The 21,423-nt window shown below is 38.0% G+C and overlaps 2 protein-coding genes across 6 annotated transcripts in view; one reads left to right on the top strand and one right to left on the bottom strand.

The window, feature by feature from the left end:
• The first annotated feature begins 287 nt into the window (after positions 1 to 287).
• LOC112051151 (beta-1,3-glucosyltransferase) overlaps positions 288 to 21,423 on the top strand; it is a 34,911-nt gene continuing 13,775 nt past the window's right edge. Inside the window, exons 1-2 of one of the 5 annotated variants that reach the window (XM_024089676.2) lie at positions 288 to 463; positions 1,949 to 1,993. In XM_024089676.2, coding sequence (XP_023945444.2) covers positions 451 to 463; positions 1,949 to 1,993 — 58 coding nt within the window. In that variant the 5' untranslated portion in view covers positions 288 to 450. Of the gene's footprint in view, positions 464 to 1,307; positions 1,380 to 1,945; positions 1,994 to 21,423 lie in introns of those variants that run through there. The other 4 variants (XM_024089660.2, XM_024089668.2, XM_024089686.2 and 1 more) reach the window with 4 other exon arrangements.
• On the bottom strand, positions 13,007 to 15,577 carry LOC112044915 (cuticle protein 16.5-like). The gene has a single exon (XM_024080921.2). The coding sequence runs from the start codon at positions 14,826 to 14,828 to the stop codon at positions 14,103 to 14,105; it is 726 nt and encodes a 241-aa protein (XP_023936689.2). The 5' UTR covers positions 14,829 to 15,577; the 3' UTR covers positions 13,007 to 14,102.

Genomic DNA, 21,423 nt, shown 5'->3' with positions numbered 1-21,423 from the left:
TATCAAATTTGTAATAAAAACAATTTCTAAAAAGAATCGATTCTTTTGACGGAACAGCAAAAATCAATCAAGTAATCGAATTAGTTTTTATAAGCGCGTTAGATCATTGATTTTTGATCTTTGCCAGAGGGGTAATAGTTAGAGAGGCAGGTCCTGTTTTTAATGGTCGAAGGTCAAAGCTGACAACTACGAATACACTTTTTACTCATAGATTAAAGAAGATTATTTTAACTTGACAAGGTAATACCTTTGCCTTTTCCCTACGGGAAAGAATATAGAAAAAAAATTAACTTGACAAGTTGAGAACTTGTTTTCGGAATGTCAAAAAAGTTTTCAAAACAAAATAAATCATAGAATGAAAACAAAACAAACAAACTTTCGCTGTATGATTTCCTTAAATTTGTTCATAGTTAATTTTATTACAACATGTTCTAAAGTTGTTGAGTAAATATGAAAACTGCCGGTAAGTGGTAATTTCTTTATATTTCTATTAAGTTTTTGGAGTTCGATAAAGCTAGAATGGTTTACAGATGATTACTTTCTAATTTTAATTGTATTTGTGTAGTTAAAGTATGACTATTTTATTCATTAGTTAGATCAAAATATAAGTAATTTATTTTCGCACGAGTAGATATAATCATAACTTGAAGTTTTATCAATATAACCTCGAAAATATCCTATATTTATACCCTATATATACGATAACCGGGAATTTTTTCGCCGTTAGTTATTGAAGGTAGACTAGCAAAGAAAGAAATACACATACCTAATATTTCAGACAATCAATTTTACAACCTGTAAGATATCTTATCTAAATTATAAATGCTACTTGTATTTACAAACTTCCTTATTCAGCTTGTCATCAAGAAATTAATAATTTTCACTGTCAAACACAATTATTTTAATATTTCATTAAACCATGACACTTCCAGACAAAAACAGGTTAGGGTATAAAATATAGGGGTAGGGTAGGGGTATGGTAGGGGTAGGATAGGGTAGGGGTAGGCGTAGTAGTAGGGTTTCACGCAGACGAAGTCGCGGGCGTCCGCTAGTTTAAAATAAATGTCACAATTTATCCTTACTCATATTAGAACCGCAAAAGTATCGCTGTTTTTCTTTTTCATGGCAAAACTTTTGATTGATGAAATTTGGTAAGAGATGAAATGGATGTTAGAGCAAAAGGCAATTTTTTATACTAACTGAATTTATAAAGGTATCATGCATAAAGTTCAGAAGATTTAATATTCAAAGTTCAACTGTACTAAGTAAATATTCATGCGTCTAAGGGAAGGTCTTCCGATTTCCGCGGCAGTTTTCCTCCGAACGTAGGGGGAGACGCACGCTCGTTGCGGAATTTCCCGCCAAAATGATCGCGCGAGGTATTATTTGTTCTTTTTTACGCAATTTGTTTTTAATTCATTTCTTTTCAATTATTTATAGGTAAAATTATTTTAAATAGTGTATAGAGTTTAGTAACTATTTTTATATGCAATTACCAGTAACTTGAAATTCTATATTTTGTGAGAAAAAAAAAATTTAAATACAAAATTATTTAAAAAGATATTCAAATTGTTACACTAAATTAATAATTCGTAAAGTTTAGTAATATGTAAAATATTTCCTGGCATATTCTTTTAAACAACGAATTTAAATAAAATATAAATTTTAAAATTATTTATATAGGTTTACTGGACCTGGTTTTTTTTAAGTTTGAATATAATAAATATTGAAGTCAAAGAGACTTGTAAATAACAAAAAAATATAACTTTTTTAACAAAAGTAAATATTTTTACATTTTCTGAATCTTGTTATTTGAAAAAATATTTTAAATATTATTTTTTTCTGAAGTCTCATTACACATTTAGTTAATTACGCAATACTTTCTGCAGTTAAGTAACTGCATCAATAGAAAGTGCAACTTCATTATTTTTATTTTTTGTTACAGTAGCTGTCTTGATGTTAATTGCTTGTGTTCAAACAGCAGTCAGTTTAGGTGAGTTTAGTCAATATTTATGCTTCATTAATTAATATAACGATGCTTCTTTAAACTTTTTACCCGGCTGCAAGAAGGGAAGTTTTTCGCGCGTATCTTGTATGTATGTAAGTATGTATGTATTGTAATAGTCTTTATTTTAATAACCCAAGTGTACTTACATAGGCGAAATTATAAAAAATCCTACACGACGATTGTGAGACGTAGATGTATAGACTCGAGGTGAATATTGTTTTTTTCGAATATTGATATATATAATTATTATATATTATTATAATTTGATACCCACCAAATTCAAGGGCTTATCCAGAGAATTTCAAAATGGTATATCTCGACCATATTAAAAAAACCTACAATAAGAAAAACGTTATCTAATAATCGCTATACAAAATACGCGAGGCGGATAACTAGGTGCGACCAGGTTAGGCAGTCGGGTTTTTTATTTTTTAATCATTGACTCCTTCTATGTTTCTATATTTTTTTTCCATGACTCTTTACTTAACTTACTTAACCCTAGCATGTATTATTTTCATTTAATTTATAATAAAACTGTGTTTTTATGTATATTCGAATGTAAATTGAAAACCAAATAAACCTGCTTACTACATTTTTTAAATTTAAAACAGACAGCCTTAAAGTTTAAAACCTCTCCTGAAAAATATTCATTTAAACAACGAAAACGTCTTTCATGTCTGATTAATGAAGTTTTTGAAAAAATTGCGGTATTGATAACAACATTTCTTTTGTTCGTTATTGTGGTGTACAAACAAATTATAAATAAGTAGATTAAATTAAATTTATTTTGCCCCATTTTAGTTCTATTTATTAATGTAACTGCTTTTATTCAAATTGTGTAATAAAAGCAGTTATATTATTTTGTAGTTTACATTAGTGTTACATTTAATATTCAATTCATAAAATAATATAAAATATCATAAAATAGCTAGATATCGAACCTGCACCTCTCTGTTTTATAAGCTCATCATAATAACATTCGGTAATATATTTCAATGATCGTAAACTCAAATTAACACGGCACTGCTAATATAACGTATTATAATGCCCTTTGAAGGGATTACACATGGAATACTGATTCGCATTCACGCAACATACAACTAATGCGAAGCTATATTATTATATAGCTTTCACCGCGGATTTCCTATCGTCTATTAAGGTTCTTTTCGAGTAAATTAAAAGCATGTGTTATTTAATAGAGAGCCGTGATAGCTCAGTGGATACCTCTGCCTCCGATTCACGTGTCTCAAAAGGTGAAAGAAAAACATCGTGAGGAAACCTGCATACCTGACAACTTTTTTAATTCTGAAGTCTGCCAATCCGCATTGGGCCAGCGTGGTGGCCTAACCTCTCTCATTCTGAGAGGAGATTCGAGCTCAGCAGTGAGCCAAATATGTGCTAATAATGATAAATGATGAATGATGTTTTTTAATATCTTCTTTCTCGGACCAAGGCGCGTTTGTAATCCTCGTAACTTAAATTTTAAGTTTTCTATACTTTTATTATTACCATTATCTAATAACATGACGTTTCAAAACGGATTATGTAGTAAGCCTAAATAAAATAAATGTATTTTGACTGTGGCTTTAATGATGATAATGTATAGAATATAGATGATCTCGCTATGAAGGGAGCTATATCATGCGATACCAGATAAATCGCTCACAGAACGTAGTACGGAACACGCTTCGTGTATCGAATTATCGATATCTTGATTAGTATTCAGATCTCACACACGATCCAATTTGAATGGTGCTAATTGTTTATAGATTTTGTCTTTGTGCGAACGTCCTAGAGCTGCGAATACGTGCTGTGGATTTCATTCATATTGTCTGTGAAGATTACTACCTGTCGGAGATACATGAACAGATAGACAGGCAACAATTTTATATTGAATGGGTTTTTTGTTTTCAACTGGAGTTTTTTTTTATTCTTTACAAGCTCATGACTGCAATCTCGCCTCATGATAAGTGATGCAATCTAAAATGGAAGCGGGCTAACTTGTTAGGCGTAGGAGGAAAATCGGTTTCTGCACGACATCATACCGGAACACTAAATCGCTTGGCGGTACGTCTTTACCGGTAGGGTTGTAGGGTGGTGGTAGCTAAGGCCGAAGCCTCGCACGAGCCAGTCTTGGACCAGTTAAGAAAACCTTAATAGGCCCAGATCGAAACCAGGACCTCCGTCTTGTAAATCCACATAAAATTATCTAGATATATAATATAGCTATTGCAGCTAATTAGTACATATAAATAAAATTAAAGTATATCTCTGTGATTTCAAAATAACTGTATTTACACAATAAGTGCTTATATGGATACGATAATAAAACATAATCGAGCTTTTTAAAAATTTGGTCTGCCTGTTTGTCCGGGCTAATCTCTAAAACGGCTGAACCAATTTTTATGGGACTTTCACAGGAAGATAAAGGAGGTTATGGAGCAACATATAGGCTACTTATTATCCCGGGAGATTTGTGAAAAACAGAATTTCACGCGTTCGAAGTCGCGGGCGTCCTATAGTTATTAATATCACTAATTAATTGATGTTGCACAATCATCCCTTTACTGCTATTTGTCAGCGCTGTTAGTTTATGTGAATCAATCCAAATCGTGGGCGTTAAACTCAAAACTAATCAAGTAAGTGGACCAATCCATTTACCCTCGGAACCCTGTAAAAACGTTGCTTTCAAAAGTTTTTATACTCTTTACTTAGTTGCTAGCGTTTTGAATTTGGAATTTTGTTTGCGCTATTGATGAAATTGTTAACAAAACATTTGTTGAGTTAACGTGTACTTTCAAGAGTATGTTTTTTCTTTTATAATCCTTGAGCCTTTTTTTTTATTCTTTACAAGTTAGCCCTTGACTACAATCTCACCTGATGATAAGTGATGATGCTCTGTGTACACATCGTACACATCGTCACAATCTAAGATGGAAGTGGGCTAACTTGTTAGGAGGAGGATGTAAAACCACACCCATTTCGGTTTCTGCACGACATCGTACCAGACCGCTAAATCGCTTGGCGCTACGTCTTTCCCGGTAGGGTGGTAGCTAGCTACGGCCGAAGCCTCTCAAGCCAGACCTGGACTATTTAAGAAAATCTTAACCGGCCTAGCCGGGAATCGAAACCAGGACCTCCGTCTTGTAAATCCATATAACATGAGCTAGATATATACAATATATTCAAAATAACTGTGCTTAAAGCTATGCACAATAAGTGCTTAAAGCTATTGACTATAATAAAACATACCTAATCCTTGATTAGGTATGTTTTATTATATATAAACATATATATATATATTTTATAAAATTTTGGTCTGTCTATCTTTCTGTTTGTCCGGGCTATATCTCTGGAACGGTTGAACCGATTTGTGAACTGATAGCTGATCCCGCGGGATTTGTGAAAAACAGAATTTCACGCGATCGAAGTCGCGGGCGTCCGCTAGTTATTAATATGACTAATTAATTAATGTCGCACAATCATCCCTTTACTGCTATTCGTCAGCGCCGTTGGTTTGTGTGAATCAATCCAAATCGTGGGCGTTAAACTCAAAACTAATCAAGTAAGTGGACCAATCCATTTAACCCTCGGAACCCTGTAAAAACGTTGCTTTCAAAAGTTTTTATACTCTTTACTTAGTTGCTAGCGTTTTGAATTTGGAATTTTGTTTGCGCTATTGATGGAATGGTTAACAAAACATTTGTTGAGTTAACGTGTACTTTCAAGAGTATGTTTTTTCTTTTATAATCCTTGAGCCTTTTTTTATTCTTTACAAGTTAGCCCTTGACTACAATCTCACCTGATGATAAGTGATGATACAATCTAAGATGGAAGCGGAGGAGGATGTAAATCCACACCCCTTTCGGTTTCTACACGATATCATATCGGAACGCTTGGCAGTACGTCTTTGTCGGTTGGGTGGTAACTACGGCCGAAGCCTCCCACCAGCTAAAATATTCATTTATGACCATACTGTTCAAACTTACAGTTCGTTTCATGTACGATGGTACGGGTGACAGTTCGTTTCACTCTTGAAATTTTTGCCGCGATTCACGATATTAGTACGAACGTCGTACAGGCGGCTGTCACCGTGCCCATGCTATCTGAACAACACTTTAGTGTATGTGATTATTTATGGTGAGTCGGACAAAACTATGAATGAGACGAACCATACTGATGAGACGTTTTCCAACCCATCTTCAAGCTTTTATGCCAAATATGACCCCTGAAAGGTTTCCGACAAGGTTGTTATTATCAACCCACATTCGATGTTGTCGCTTGCATTTGTTGATATTTCATGAAGACTGGCAAAATAAACCAATTATTCACTGTTAACGAAGAACTCCTCAAAGTAGTGACCGTGACTCCCCCGGTGACGCCGTAGTGGTTCCGCAGGGAGCTATCGGCACCTACTCAGACAGAAAAAAAAAAAAAATCAAAGTACCTAACACCTGCCCTTATAGAACATCTGAAAGATTTTGGAAACGATAAACCTACAATGAGGGTTAATGTTTGTTTGTCATTCGTCTGATCTGTTACATTATTTACGGGGTGGAGTGCTGTGTACATTTATTTGACTTTCCCTTTTGTTCTCGGGGCGGACCGCTGACAGATTTAGGGATTTAGGGTCATGTTTTGAGAGTGGAACACGGAAGTTGAATATATTTATAAATATTAAGTACATAATTCTATACTAATATTATAAAGCGGAAGAGTTTGTTTGCTTGTTTGATTGAACGCGCTAATCTCAGGAACTACTGGTCCGATTTGGAAAATACTTTCAGTGGTAGATAACCCATTTATCGAGGAAGGCTATAGGCTAGATTATATTTTCATAAAAGTTTTTTTTGTTTAATGCTTCTCTGTCTACGATGTAATGTTCCTTTTTAGCTTGTGTCTTATTGACATTTGACAATATTACATGACATTGACATCTTACACCGGATATGAATTCAATTCCAGTGTTTTAATTGGCTGTTTTGAACTCTTACTGTATTGTCTATGTTTAATTTGTAAACAAGGGAGTGAAACAAAAAAAAATATTTATCTAATTAATGCGGGTTCCGAAAATTCTGAAAATTATTTTCCCCAACAGCAATTTGTATCTTCTATCCGTAAAAAATACTGTCGACCTGTTTAAAAATTATAAATACTAAAGGCCCATTTTGGGACATGTCTTTTAAAGTTTTAATATGCAAGGATAGATAAAGGCGTGTGTCAACACCTTGAGATTATGGGAAATACTCCCCAGCAACCTGTATAGTACATACGTCGTTGGCTACAAGCCCACATCGCTACAACGCTACATCGATGTAGCGTTACAATTTCCTCCGAAACTTTCCTCCGAAACTTTCCTCCGAAACTTTCCTCCGACTATATCGGGGGAAGGTGCGAAGTGGCCTGCATCATGCGGGGATAGGGAGCATCAGTAATTCCCTACGTCGTTGGCTACAAGCCCACATCGCTACAACGCTACATGTATGTAGCGTTACAATTTCCTCCGGAACTTTCTTCCGACTATATCGGGGATAAGGTGCGAAGTGGCCTGCATGATGCGGGGTTAGGGAGCATCAATAATTCCCTACGTCGTTGGCTACAAGCCGACATCGCTACAACGCTACATGTATGTAGCGTTACAATTTCCTCCGAAACTTTCTTCCGTCTATATCGGGGATAAGGTGCGAAGTGGCCTGCATGATGCGGAGATAGGGAGCATCAATAATTCCCGCGCGCGGCAAATGGACGGATTCTGTTCGAATCCACCGGGACGCGCTGTCGCGGGTCGCTGCATCCGATGATGCTGGAACAGAAATCGATTGCGTCCCATTTGTATTTGCATTCCTGTTCCTATTTCAATAGTACACCGGGTTAGTGGCTATTGATAGTCCATTAGACAGCTTTAGAGGCTACGGAATTGGGTTCTGTAGCCTTATCTTTCAGGCTACTGATGACGATATTTTGGTTTCTGAGTCGATTTTTCCTTTTTCTCCAACAATTGGTAGTTCATTGCAATACACCCCGTGTCTAGGAAATTACGTTGTCTATACTAATATTATAAAGCTGAAGAGTTTGCTTGAACACGCTAATCTCAGGAACTACTGGTCCGATTTGTAAAATTCTTTCAGTGTTAGATAGTCCATTTATCGAGGAATTTTTGAAGGGAATATATTATCCCCGTATTCCTACACGGGAACGGGAACCACGCGGGTGAAACTGCGCGGCGTTAGCTAGTGCCTGATATTTGTTGTTATTAATTATTTTAATTTTTATCATTAAAGTCTGTCTGATGTGGATTTTTATAGCTTGGGTATCTGTATCTTTGTCTGGTCGTGGTCAAGAACTGTGGATATTATATTAAGTATTATTTTTCGATAGATAATTTGCAACAAGTTGGTAGATATTATTATAAATGTAATCGCACGAAAACCTTAAATATTTGAAAATATTAAATCCTAAATTGACTACATCTGGAAATCGAGACCAGGACTTCTTTTTCAAACAACCTTCGTACCTACAATCAATAAACATAAATACATAAATATTTCAACTTGAAAGATATTTCAAGTTATAGAGATTACAAGAGAAAATCAACAGTTATTATTGTAGCGAATGTAAAGATGAACTTCTAAAAATCCACCTGTATTTCCTTTGCATACAAAATTTCAAACCTACTCCAGTGCGGGGCATGCATCAATAATTCGATGTCGCAGATAGACTGGGTCCCCGGGGAATGCATTCGATACCAAATTTAAAGTTACGGGAATATGTTGGGACGTAAGTACGGTACGAACGGTGGAGTGATGTCGGAGGTTAGTTCTTTCTATTTTGGAAATGGAACCTGTATTCTGTACCTATAGGATCATTTTGTTAGACTGCTTTCAGAAATGGGGATGATGACTAGGTTTGAATATACATATTAAATTGATATGTATATTCAAACCTATTAAATAGCCGAATTTAATATGTATATATGAAATATATGGGGTGTAAGGGGGAGGCTAGTACCAGTCAGTCTCCCCAACTGCCAACCTCACCTGCTCGTGGTGCACCCTGCAGATGGACCGACGAGGCTCTGGCGACCGACGAATGGCGGTATATCCATTCCCACAGGCTAGATTACGAAATGCCTCAGGCCGGTGTCGGGCAGCAGCGACACCGGCGCGAGTAATCTAGCACTGCGCTGACCAACCCGCATGCCCAGCGTGGTCAGTACTGGGCAAAACTTTGTATGGACGGCAAAAACAAAACACAGCCCCTAGTCCCCGGCAGCCCCGCTATTCCTGGCTCTGGCAGCGGTTATGGTAACGGCGGGGCAAGGGGTGTTAAGAATCTCCGGCAGAGATTCCGCTGCCAACCCCGACGACTAGACCTGGCAACATACAACGCACGCACTTTGAGGTCCGACGAAAAGGTCATCGAGCTGGAAGAAGTTATGAGCAAGTTGCACTGGGATATCATAGGATTGTCTGAAGTCCGAAGAGAGGGGGAGGGCTCGATAATCCTTGAATCCGGCAACATGCTCTACTACCGGGAGGGCGACCAACAGTCCCAGGGTGGTGTCGGATTTATCGTTCACAAGTCCCTCGTGAACAATGTTGTAAAAGTCGAGAGTGTGTCGAGCAGGGTAGCGTTCCTGGTCCTCCGAATTACCAAACGGTATTCGTTGAAGGTTATACAGGTTTACGCACCGACCTCGACACATCCCGACGAGGAGGTAGAGGTATTGTATGAGGATATTTCTAAAGCCATACATGCCTCAAACTCTTATTACAATGTTGTGATGGGGGATTTTAACGCAAAGCTGGGCGAACGTAGCGGTTCAGAGTTGAAAGTGGGACGATTTGGATATGGGCAACGGAACGATAGGGGCCAAATGTTGGCTGACTTCATGGAGAAGGAGGGCCTCTTTATGATGAACTCCTTCTTCAAGAAGCCACCACACAGGAAATGGACCTGGATGAGCCCCGATGGTTCCACGAAAAACGAGATCGACTTTATCTTGTCTACCAGACGGCAAATATTCAACGATGTTTCTGTGATCCATAGGGTGAAAACCGGTAGCGATCACCGAATGGTTAGAGGCACGTTGAATATCAACATTCAGCTGGAACGGTATCGACTGGTGAAGTCTACGCTCCGACCTACTCGTGCCCATATTCAAAACCCCGAGTCCTTTCAACTAGAACTGCAGAACCGCTTTGATTGCCTAGCAAATTGCGAAACTGTGGACGATCTGAACAACAGGTTCGTGGAAACTGTCCATTCCGTTGGGTCTAAGTTCTATAAGACCCACCGTGCGAAAAGAACCAAAAAGTTCTCGGACCAAACACTTAAACTCATGGAAGAGAGGCAAGAAATGAGATTACAGTCTTCAGCAGATGCGTCAAAATACCGACAAATCAGTAGACAGATCTCTAAGTCGCAAACCAGCGACTTGCGAAATTTCAATACCGAGCGTATTAAAAATGCGATTGAAAATAATCGAGGCTCGAAAGTTTTCGCCAGAGATCTGTCTATTGGACAGAGGCAGCTGACGCGTTTGAAGACCGAACACGGTAATCTAATTTCTTCCAAGCCCGATTATTAAGTGAGGTCGAGAAGTTCTATGGACAGCTATACACGACTACTCAGCAGCCTGTTGCCAATTTGGCTAAAGACCCCAGAGCCAAGTTGACCCGACACTATACCGAAGATATCCCGGACGTCAGCCTATACGAGATTAGTGTGGCTCTCAAACACCTGAAGAACAATAAGGCGCCAGGTGAGGACGGAATCACAGCAGAACTCCTGAAAGCGGGTGGAAAACCGATACTTAAAGTCCTTCAGCGATTGTTCAATTCCGTCATTCACGAGGGCACGACGCCTGAGGCGTGGCATAGGAGCGTGGTGGTTCTGTTCTTCAAAAAAGGTGACAACACCTTGCTGAAGAATTACAGACCCATCTCGCTGCTAAGCCATGTTTACAAATTGTTCTCGAGAGTCATTACGAATCGTCTCGCTAATAGGTTTGACGACTTCCAGCCTCCCGAACAAGCCGGTTTCCGAAAAGGCTTTAGTACCATAGACCACATCCATACGCTGCGGCAGGTTATACAGAAGACTCACGAGTATAACCAGCCACTTTGCTTAGCGTTTGTGGACTATGAGAAAGCCTTCGATTCGGTGGAAACCTGGGCTGTGCTAAGGTCATTGCAGAGATGCCGAATTGATTACAGGTATATCCAAGCGTTGAAGTGCTTGTACGAAAACGCCACTATGTCAGTCCGTATTCAGGATCAGACTACGAGGCCAATCCAGTTGCAGCGAGGAGTGCGTCAGGGAGATGTGATCTCTCCGAAGCTATTTACCGCCGCACTGGAAGACGTCTTTAAGCTTCTGGACTGGAGCGGACTTGGCATCAACATCAATGGCGAGTACATCACTCAACTGCGGTTCGCGGATGATGTAGTCATCATGGCACAGACTCTGGATGACCTTAGTACCATGCTCAATGACCTCAGCAGCGTTTCTCAACAGGTGGGCCTGAAAATGAACATGGGCAAAACAAAAATAATGTGTAATGCTCATGTATCGCTCCACCCAGTTATAGTTGAGAACGCTGCACTCGAAATTGTAGACGAATACATATACCTAGGACATATGATCCAGTTAGGTAGGTCCAATTTCGAGAAAGAGGTGAACCGTCGAATCCAACTCGGCTGGGCTGCATTCGGGAAGCTTCGCGACATCTTTTCGTCCGAAATTCCTCAGTGCATGAAGACAAAAGTCTTCGAACAGTGCGTGTTGCCAGTGATGACCTATGGTTCCGAGACTTGGTCGCTAACTATGGGCCTCATAAGAAGGCTTAGAGTCACACAGCGGGCGATGGAACGAGCTATGTTAGGAGTATCTCTGCGTGATCGAATCAGAAATGAGGAGATCCGCAGAAGAACCAAAGTCACCGACATAGCTCAACGAGTTGCGAAGCTGAAGTGGCAATGGGCGGGGCACATAGTTCGAAGAGCCGATGGACGTTGGGGTCCCAAAGTGCTGGAATGGCGACCCCGCACTAGTAAGCGCAGTGTTGGCCGACCCCCCACCAGGTGGACTGACGACATCAAGCGAATCGCAGGGATTCGCTGGATGCAGGCGGCTCAGTATCGTGATGTTTGGAAGTCCCTACAAAAGGCCTATGTCCTGCAGTGGACGTCCATCGGCTGATATGATGATGATGATGATATGAAATATACATATCAAATTCGGCTGGTGGGAGGCTTTACCACCCTACCGACAAATACGTACCGCCAAGCGATTTAGCGTTCCGGTACGATGTCGTGTAGAACCCGAAATTAGTGTGGATTTTCATCCTCCTCCTAACAAGTTAGCCCGCTTCCATCTAAGATTACATCATCACTTACCATTAGGTGAGATTGTAGTCAATGGCTAACTTGTAAAGAAAAAAAAAATTATGACACATTCGGGTAAATAAGGTCAATATTAACTAATTAATACATAATAAACTAAGATTGTCTAGATGTTTATAAATGAGATTATAATTCAAAATCAATTAAGAACGTAATTAGATGAAAAATCTCAGGGATCTCAGGATCGATTTTGAAAATTATTTTATCACTAGAAAGTCACATTATTTGTGAGTGTCATAGGCTATATTCTATCTCTGTATTCTTACGAAAACGGGAACTACGCAGATAAAAACTCGAGGCGTCTGCTAGTTTAAAATAAATAAATGAAAATAAAAATCCTAAAACTAACGGATTCAATTGTTAAATTAAGCCATGCGAATGCAAAGTTCCTCTCTCATATACTTTTAGTTCAAAAACTTAGCGAAACGTTGCAAGTCCTCACGTCCTGGTACAATGGGGTACTCGCATGAATGTCCAAGTTAGCGCTAAGTTGACAAAGTACACTTTAATTTATGCACGATACGGGAGGCTTTGAAACTCTACCGGGCTCACTCTCATAAAGAAAACTGAACTGGCTCTACTGTCTACTGTGGCAGGAACTTTCCACGTTGGTTAAGCTTGGAAAATTGGGAAAAAAAATTAAAACATTGTCTACGTTCTTTAAATTATTATATGTAGTTAGTTGCTTTTAAGCGCTGTATGTATGCACTTATTATATTTAACAGTGCAAGTCTTCTTTTAATAGGATAGGAATGTTGAGCTTTAGACTCAGACCCTCTTACTTCATTGATCCAATGCGTGTTACCTAGAGAAAGAAAATTATTTTATTGCACACACACACGAAAATACACAGAAAACAAAAAAAAATAATAAAATATACATATACAATTAAAAATAAAGAATCGGAAAAAAGTAAAATGTCGGTTTGTTTTTTATAATAAATCGTTTATTAGTCACACAAAAAGGTATTACAATGTTCTGAAGTTCAAGAACTGGCTGTCCTAGCTAAATTTTATGGATCTGTGTTAATTTAATTTATTTATTACTAGCGGACGCCTGGAATTCAGTTTTTCACAAATCCCGCGGTAATCATGTATCATTTCCGAAATGAAAAGCCAATGTGTTAATGTAGAGTAAAATCTATTTCAATTCCAAATTTCAGCCAAATCGCTTCAGTAACAGCGGCTTTTAAGAGTAACAAACATCCATACAAACTTTCGCGTTTATAATAATAAATAAAATATTAATAGGATTTCATCCTAATAATAGTTTCAACATAATTTAACAATAAATTAATAGTGAATATGAAATCCAGTGACTTAAGAATTACTAACAATATAAGGTTTTAGTGTATATCCACTAATGTTACACAAAGTTATTAATAAACACATAAACACAGACCCTGTGTTATTTGATAAAAGTTAAAATAAGGTAGGCAACTATTAAGTTTGAACTGTGGTGTCCTTGGAATGGTTTCAAAATCAGGTTTAAGGGTCCAGACCCTTAATTAACGAAGTATAATAATTATAACGTAATCTTCTTCATCACGAAACCTAGACTGTTTGACGTAGACAGATGAAAGTTATACGAAGGAGCTACAGTCGGAGAATTAATTTGGGATTCGAAGATAGTGAAACAAAAAATATTGGTAAGTCATTTTAATTAGGTTATCACATATTTCTTAGATTTCATTTCAGCAACACTTGACCCAAACCCAAAGGTGAAGCGATACCGAGGGGAGCAGAAAGAGCAAGTCCAGGAGCAGGCAGAGCAAGTCCTGGGGCAGATAGAGCTAGTCCAGGGGCAGATAGAGCGAGACCAGGAGCAGATAGAGCGAGACCAGGAGCAGCAATCACACCAGCACCGGCCAACTGGGCTGCAGCCAAGTTAGCGGCGGCCAAAGGAGACGCGGCCAAACGGGCAGCGGCCAACGGAGACGCGATCAAAGGAGAGGCGGCTAACGGAGACGCGATCAGAGGAGAGGCGGCTAATGGAGCAGCCAACGCCAAGGGAGCGCCGATGGACCTCTTCTTGAGCAAGTGACCGCTGCCTTCAATAGCCTTCGCGGTGAGGTGAGCCGCACGGTCCAGGTTTACGCTGAGCGTGTCCAGGGGCCTGCCGTCAGCGCCCAAGATGTTGGCGGGCTGGCCGGGAGCCAGAGACAGCGGGCCTCTGTAGTTGGGCGCGCCAATGGGGGCCAGAGCTGCAAGGGGCGCAACGAGAGACAGCGCTAGCGGCGAAGCTATCGGAGCAGCCAGCGGCGCGGCGATGGCGGCGTTCCATGGGGAGATCAAGCCTCCCAGTCCCAGGAGACCGCTGGGGCTAGCGGACGCTACAGCGAGCGCAGCAGACAACACCACCAGCTTGAACATTGTGGTCTGTGTTGTTGTTAGTTCCAAAAGTAACTGATGCATGTCCCTTGCTGGTTCTATCTTTTATATGATTTGAACTTGTTATAGCGCCGACTAAATTTCGCCTTAGGGCGGTGTACTATGCAATCCAAGCGTAGATTTTTCTATATTCTGTGATGCAATCGGACCGTTATCAAACATCATACTCGGAATAACATCCACAAGGGTAGCGCGTGTACCTCCGAAGTCCAAATAATTCGAATACCACAAGTATAATCAACCTTAGGGCGCTATAATTAGAGTGCAATAACAATGTGTGATTGTTATGGACAGTGTTTAAGGTCACATCACTAATTTTATACCCACGTGTTAATTAAAACAAACATCCAAATTTATTAAAATGATTAAGATTGAAATGTTTGTTTGAATTTTAAATTAATCGCTTAACATTAATAATAATAATAATAATAATAAATTTTTTTATAAATTTTTAATAATGTTTTGTTTTTATACTTATACTAGCGGACGCCCGCGACTTCGTCCGCGTAAAAATCGATGTCAACTTTCAACCCCTATTTCACATTCTATTTTGCAAGTTTTATAACTTATACCTAATAAATAGTCCACTTATCATTTTACATTTACAAATGTACCTAGAAAAATTAAGAACTTTCCGTACAAACTTTCTACCCCTACTTCACCCATTTCTGATTTTGTTTTCGCGACAAAAAGTATCCTATTATCCTTCTACGTATTATGGTCTCAAATCGTCTTAAGTATCATTTGAATTCATTTTGTAGTTTCAGCGTGATGCCCGGTCAAAAAAAAGGCACACATACCTCTACCCTACTCCTACCCTACCCGTACCCTAACTGTATCCTACCCCTACCCTACCCGTAATCTTCCCTTTCCCTACCCCTAGGATAGGGGTAGACCCTACCCCTACCCTACCCCTAACCTAGGCGTACACTCCTCTACCCTGCCCACCCTGCCCACCCTACCTCTACCCTACCTTTACCCCTACCCTACCCTTACACAACCCCTACCCTACCTGTAGCCTACCCTACCCTACCCTTTACCATCCCTACCTTACCCCTACCCTTAGCAAAATCGGTCCAGCCCTATGAGCGTGGTGCGATGACAAAGGAAAATAGAGACTTCTATGCTAAAATTATAATCTGTGGATCTACTGGACCGATTTGAAAGATTGTTTTACCAATAGAAAGCTACGTTATTTGCGAGTGTCATAGGCTATGTTTGATTCCCATATTCACACAGGAACGGGAACTACGTAATTGAAAGCGCGGGGCGTCATGTAGCGGAATTTCTGCGTCTTTTAGAAATTTTGTATTATCTCCGAAACTATTTAGCTAATTAACATACTATAAAGGGCAAATCTTATCTCCATAATATCCTTGTGATTATTAAATAATTTATTTTGATAAGGATTTAAGTTAAGTAGCATAAATAATGACGCAAACCTAAGTATATAAAATTTATAATTTTTAAAACACAAAAGGTACTATATCTGCTAATATATAGGAGATAGATATATGGTGTCGCGGACTTTTTTGTAGAACTTTTAAAGATACATAAAGCCTCCATACATTAATTTCAATTTTACACAATGGTTAAGGCAGCGCATGCGAATAAGTCTGCTTAAGAGGATTTTCGGTCCGACCTGTATGACAAAAACTGTGTTAACTCGGCGAATATATATCATACTAATATAAAATATAGCCTATAGCACTCCCCGATAATGTAGTATTCTACTGGTGAAAGAATTTTTGAAATTGGACCAGTAGATCCGAAGATTACCCCATTTAAAAAATGTGACAAACTTACAAACTTTACCTTTTTATAATATTAGTATAGAAGTATAGATTAGTATAGATATAGATGAAGAAAAATCAACAGCGTTACCAAAACTAAAATTAAGTATACAATTTCCTATATGTTATAGCCAATTACAGATTTTCAATGGTTAGAATAATATTAAATCACAATCTAAAAATTCGAGAAAAAAATAAAAAAAAAAAATAAAAAAACCCTACTATATTTTTAGAACTCATAAATAACGGTCGGTTAAAGGCTAATATTCAAACGCCTTTATATTTTTATTGGATCGATATTTCGATACGATTCGTTCTATATTTTACGTCATCTTTGGTAAACACCACAAAGAAACGAAACGATTCGTAGAGAACAATTCCGTTAAATAACCAATTTGTCGTTAACTTGAATTACAAGTTGAAGAGTCCCTGGTGAAATTGTAAGTGTCCACTTGGGCCCGTCAAAAGGGACTTTATTGAGCCTTTATAAAATCAACTATTAAATGAGTTTATTATCTTTAAAAATATTTTTCCCAGAAGAGCTCTGGTGTTATAATAATTTTCATAGCCAGCACAACAATATTCAGCGCATACACAGAATTACTTTGAAATAAATAAAATTGGACTATTAGGCTGTAAATAACTATAGGTAATATATACTAAATCACATTTACTGCCTACCCTTAGTACTCGTTAAGAACCTTTTTTCGTTAAAGCGTTTTGGTAGACCTTAGTACTCGTTAAGAACCTTTTTTCGTTAAAGCGTTTGGTAGATCTTAGTACTCGTTAAGAACCTTTTTTCGTTAAAGCGTTTGGTAGACCTTAGTACTCGTTAAGAACCTTTTTTCATTAAAGCGTTTGGTAGAGCCCTAGTTTAAAATATTATAAGCAAATTAAAGGAACGTACACTTTTTGTGAACATTTGAGAATGTTCACAATAGTCAATATATTAATACTAAAAAGCAATACAATATTATACTAAAGTAAAGCCTCAATAGCTCGTTAGAGCGGTCGGACTCATCACGGAGGGGTGGTGGTTCGGTCCCCGCCCCGTTGGTCTATTGTCGTACCCACTCCTAACACAGTCTTTCCCGACTAGTTGGAGAGTGATGGAATATTGGTCATATCTAGAAAAAAAAAGTTTGACTTTAAATAAAAATCTTAAAAAAAAAAGGAATTTTTATAAACATTTGAGAACTTCACAAAACTGTGTCCATTACAATGTATTAATTATTATCGGAATGTAACGAAAATTAGCTAATAATTCGTCATTTAAACATTATTTTGTTTATTCGTATGCCAATTTGGAGTAGGGGCTAGTGCATTGATGTAGAATAGGTCCTTATCTGACCGAGTGATTAGACTGTAGATTAGCGCAGCCTTAACAAAAATGTAACTAGAATTTTCAATATACTAAGGAGCCTTGGGAAATTCTTGGCTAGCGCTACCTTAAGCAGCAAAGTAGATACTGGACGGTTGAACTTTGTGATCTTTGCAACAGCTTAAGTTAGTTATAAAAGAATATCGGAACATGCAGGTGCGATGTCACAGGACTTAATGTGAGAACTTTGCAGGAAGGGAAAAGTTGTAAAGCCTCCCATACAGTAAGTAATTTAGCGAGTCTACTTTGTCAAACTGAAACTACTTTATTACTTTGTATTCTTGATAAAATACTTGTATGGTGTTAACTACTGTTATTGAATATTGAATAGAAGCAGGTTATACTGTAGTGGAAGTTTATGTGTACGAATGAATGGTAAATAAAAAGTATACGTCTCATGGGATGTTTATTGAAATTCAAGTTATGTATCTGTTATCCATTTTACCATTATAGTCAGGGATCCGTAGAATGTACAACTGATTAGTAACAAGTTAATTTTTCGTACGTAACTTCATCTCGATGAGACGACCAACTTTTTTATTTACGAAAATTCTTGATTCTGGTAGCTAACTGAGTTACCCGGAAATGAAAGTTTCTAAGCTTCTGAACGAGATAACGTACCACGCAATTTGTAGGACCTTGTGGCTGTTAAACTGTATAACTACTAATTAAGCAACAGTAAAAAAAACAGCTGGTTAGCAACAATTTTTAATAAGCTCGTTATTGACCATCAAAAGTTGTTACTAACCAAATGTTTTTTCTTTACTGTTGAGTTTATTGCCCGCTTAATAAGCAGTTTTTTTTTTGCCGGTAGGGTGGTAACTAGCCACGCGGCCGAAGTCTCCCACCAGCCAAAAATAAAAAAATAGTTATACAATAAATAAAAGAGGGATGTTTAGAGCTTAGATCCAACATGCTGTTCCAATGAGGGTTAGAGTGGGTTTGTTAATAATATTTGACTCTACTATGATAGTTTGGTCACAAATTAATTTGCAAAGAGATGATAGGTTACGACAATAGTCTAACAGGCGGGGATCGAACTCGAGACCTGTCGGGTGAACTCCACTTATAATAGTTGATGTATTAAAGCTCTGAAGCTCTATAATATATTTTTTGTAAGGAAAACTATATTTGTGCACCTTGCTATTATACGTCCCGTGGCAGTGTTCAGAATTGAGTCGCAAATTGTCGAATCGCGTCTTACAAATTCTGTATGAAATGCACTCCACAGTCCTCTGTCGCTGCATCGGCCATCTGGAATTATTGATGTGTATTCCGACCAGAAGTAGGAATAGTCGGAGTCTACGTTCTGCGGAGACAATTTTTGTTTGCATTCGATTATGGATATATTGCATTGTTTGCAATGTAAATGTAATTGTGCATATTGTATATACTTAGCCAGTGGATATGAGCCTGGATATTCGGAGGGTGTAGGTGCAAGTCCGGTTCCCGTAGGAATACGGGGATAAAATATAGCATTTAACACTCGGGGATAATGTAGCTTCTCGACAGTGTAAGAAGTTTTCAAATCGGTTTAGTAATTTTAGAGCTTATTCAATCAAATAAACAGACAAGCAAATCTTTCCTCTTTATAATAATTAGGAATACTAATAGAGAAGTCCTCGTCGAGTTAACCGACAGTTCATCGTTTTATTTGAACAAATAGTATCAAGCATTGCGAGATCAAAGTTTTTCCTAGTGTAATAGCATAAACCCCACGGGGATAAGGTGGAAGCCATTCGCTACGTGGCATCGAATTATTAATGCCTCAGAATGCTATTTGCACTTCATCCCCGATTCAGCTGAAAGAGTTTCAGCTAAATTGAGTCAAATTGATTTTACTGGCGCGATGGAATATTTGATGACGCCATTTTTAGGGACCCGTAGCCAAACATGGGATGTATTAAATCAAATCAAAATTCATTCACTTGATGTTTACAAGCACTTTTGAAACATCAAGTAGGTATGACTATTTTTAGATACTCTATCATTGGCTCGCAAGACAGGTTCTGCTGAGAAGAACGGGCAATAAACTCAACATTTTATTGTGATAACATAATTTTGTGTGAATATGAAAACCGATCAAAATACCTCCAAGATTTTTTGTCATTAATAAATCCAATCTCGCTATAAGATATGTGTTCTCGTTCTAACACATTGAACCTAACCTTACGAAATATGTTATAAATAGTTTTCTCACTTATTATATATTTTTTATGATTTTTTACAAGTTAGCCCTTGACAATCTCACCTGACGGTAAGTGAAGATGCAATTTAAGATGGAAGCGGGCTAACTTGGTAGGAGAAGGATGAAAATCCACACCACTTACCACCACCACAACGATATCCAAACATCATATGTTTGGTTTTCTGACCTATTTAGAATCACTCACTCACTTTCACTTTTGGCCAAGTCAGACTTTGCTCGACTTGGCCAAAGTGATCGAAGGATAGGATTAGTGCACAAAATATCTAATCCTACTTCCTACTAATATTATAAACGCGAAAGTTTGTATGGATGTTTGGGATGTTTGTTACACGTTCATGCCCCTATTACTGAACCGAATTCCTTAAAATTGGAAATTCTGATAGATTATTTTATCCCGCAAAAAAAAAAAAATGATTTCCGCGAGATTTGTAAAAAGCTGATGGTTATGCTGTTTGTTATGGACATTTGTTACTGTTTCACGTTAAAACTACTGAATGGATTTGGTTGAAATTTGGAATGAACACGATTTATGGTAAACTTAATATTACGCGGACAAAGTCGCGGGTATCAGCTAGTCAGCTATAATGGGACGTTGAGTGTGTTTACTCACGACATCATGCAGGTAGCAGGTAGAAGACAATATCTCAACTACTTAGCAAGTTTGCTGAGTACTTGCGTACACACGCTAAATTATGCAGGATGCGAGCACGGCTTAAAAACTTCTTAGTGTAATACCTACTGCCCGGAGAGAGTTGTCAGACGTTTTTTAAGGATCAGAATAGGAATTTAAAATACTTTCCTCGTGATAAAAGCCTAAATTTGAATCTAGTTTTCTTCAATTTCTTAGTTTAATTTTATGACTGGCGGACCCAAAGTTGGCATCAAAGTCCCACTAAACACCCTTAACTTATTTCTTATGTACTAGCTGTGCCCCGTGGTTTCACCCGCGTAGATACCGATCTTGTTCGGGAATATCGGGATCAATAGTAGCCCAAGTGCTAAACATCAACTGTGACATACGCTCTTGATTCACGTTAGTATTTTGCGTTTATTTAATTCAGTATTCAACAATAATAAACAAATAGTTACATTCAGCTGGCATTTACATTCACTATTATAGTCCGTATTACCTATAAAAATAAACATCAAATCAATTGTCAAAATGTCATTTACTTACTGTGTAATATCCACCAATAAGCACCGGATGACATTCTTACATGAAATCTCAATTTCGTA

Source organism: Bicyclus anynana, chromosome 5, assembly GCF_947172395.1.
Source record: "Bicyclus anynana chromosome 5, ilBicAnyn1.1, whole genome shotgun sequence".
Taxonomy (NCBI): Eukaryota; Metazoa; Arthropoda; class Insecta; order Lepidoptera; family Nymphalidae; genus Bicyclus; species Bicyclus anynana.
Note: the sequence above shows the minus strand (reverse complement) of the source record. Positions and strands in the feature narration are given on the sequence as shown.

Excerpts from the sequence above, each read along its gene's own strand:
- LOC112044915 (XM_024080921.2), bottom strand. The coding sequence starts at position 14,828 with ATGCATCAGTTACTTTTGGAACTAACAACAACACAGACCACAATGTTC.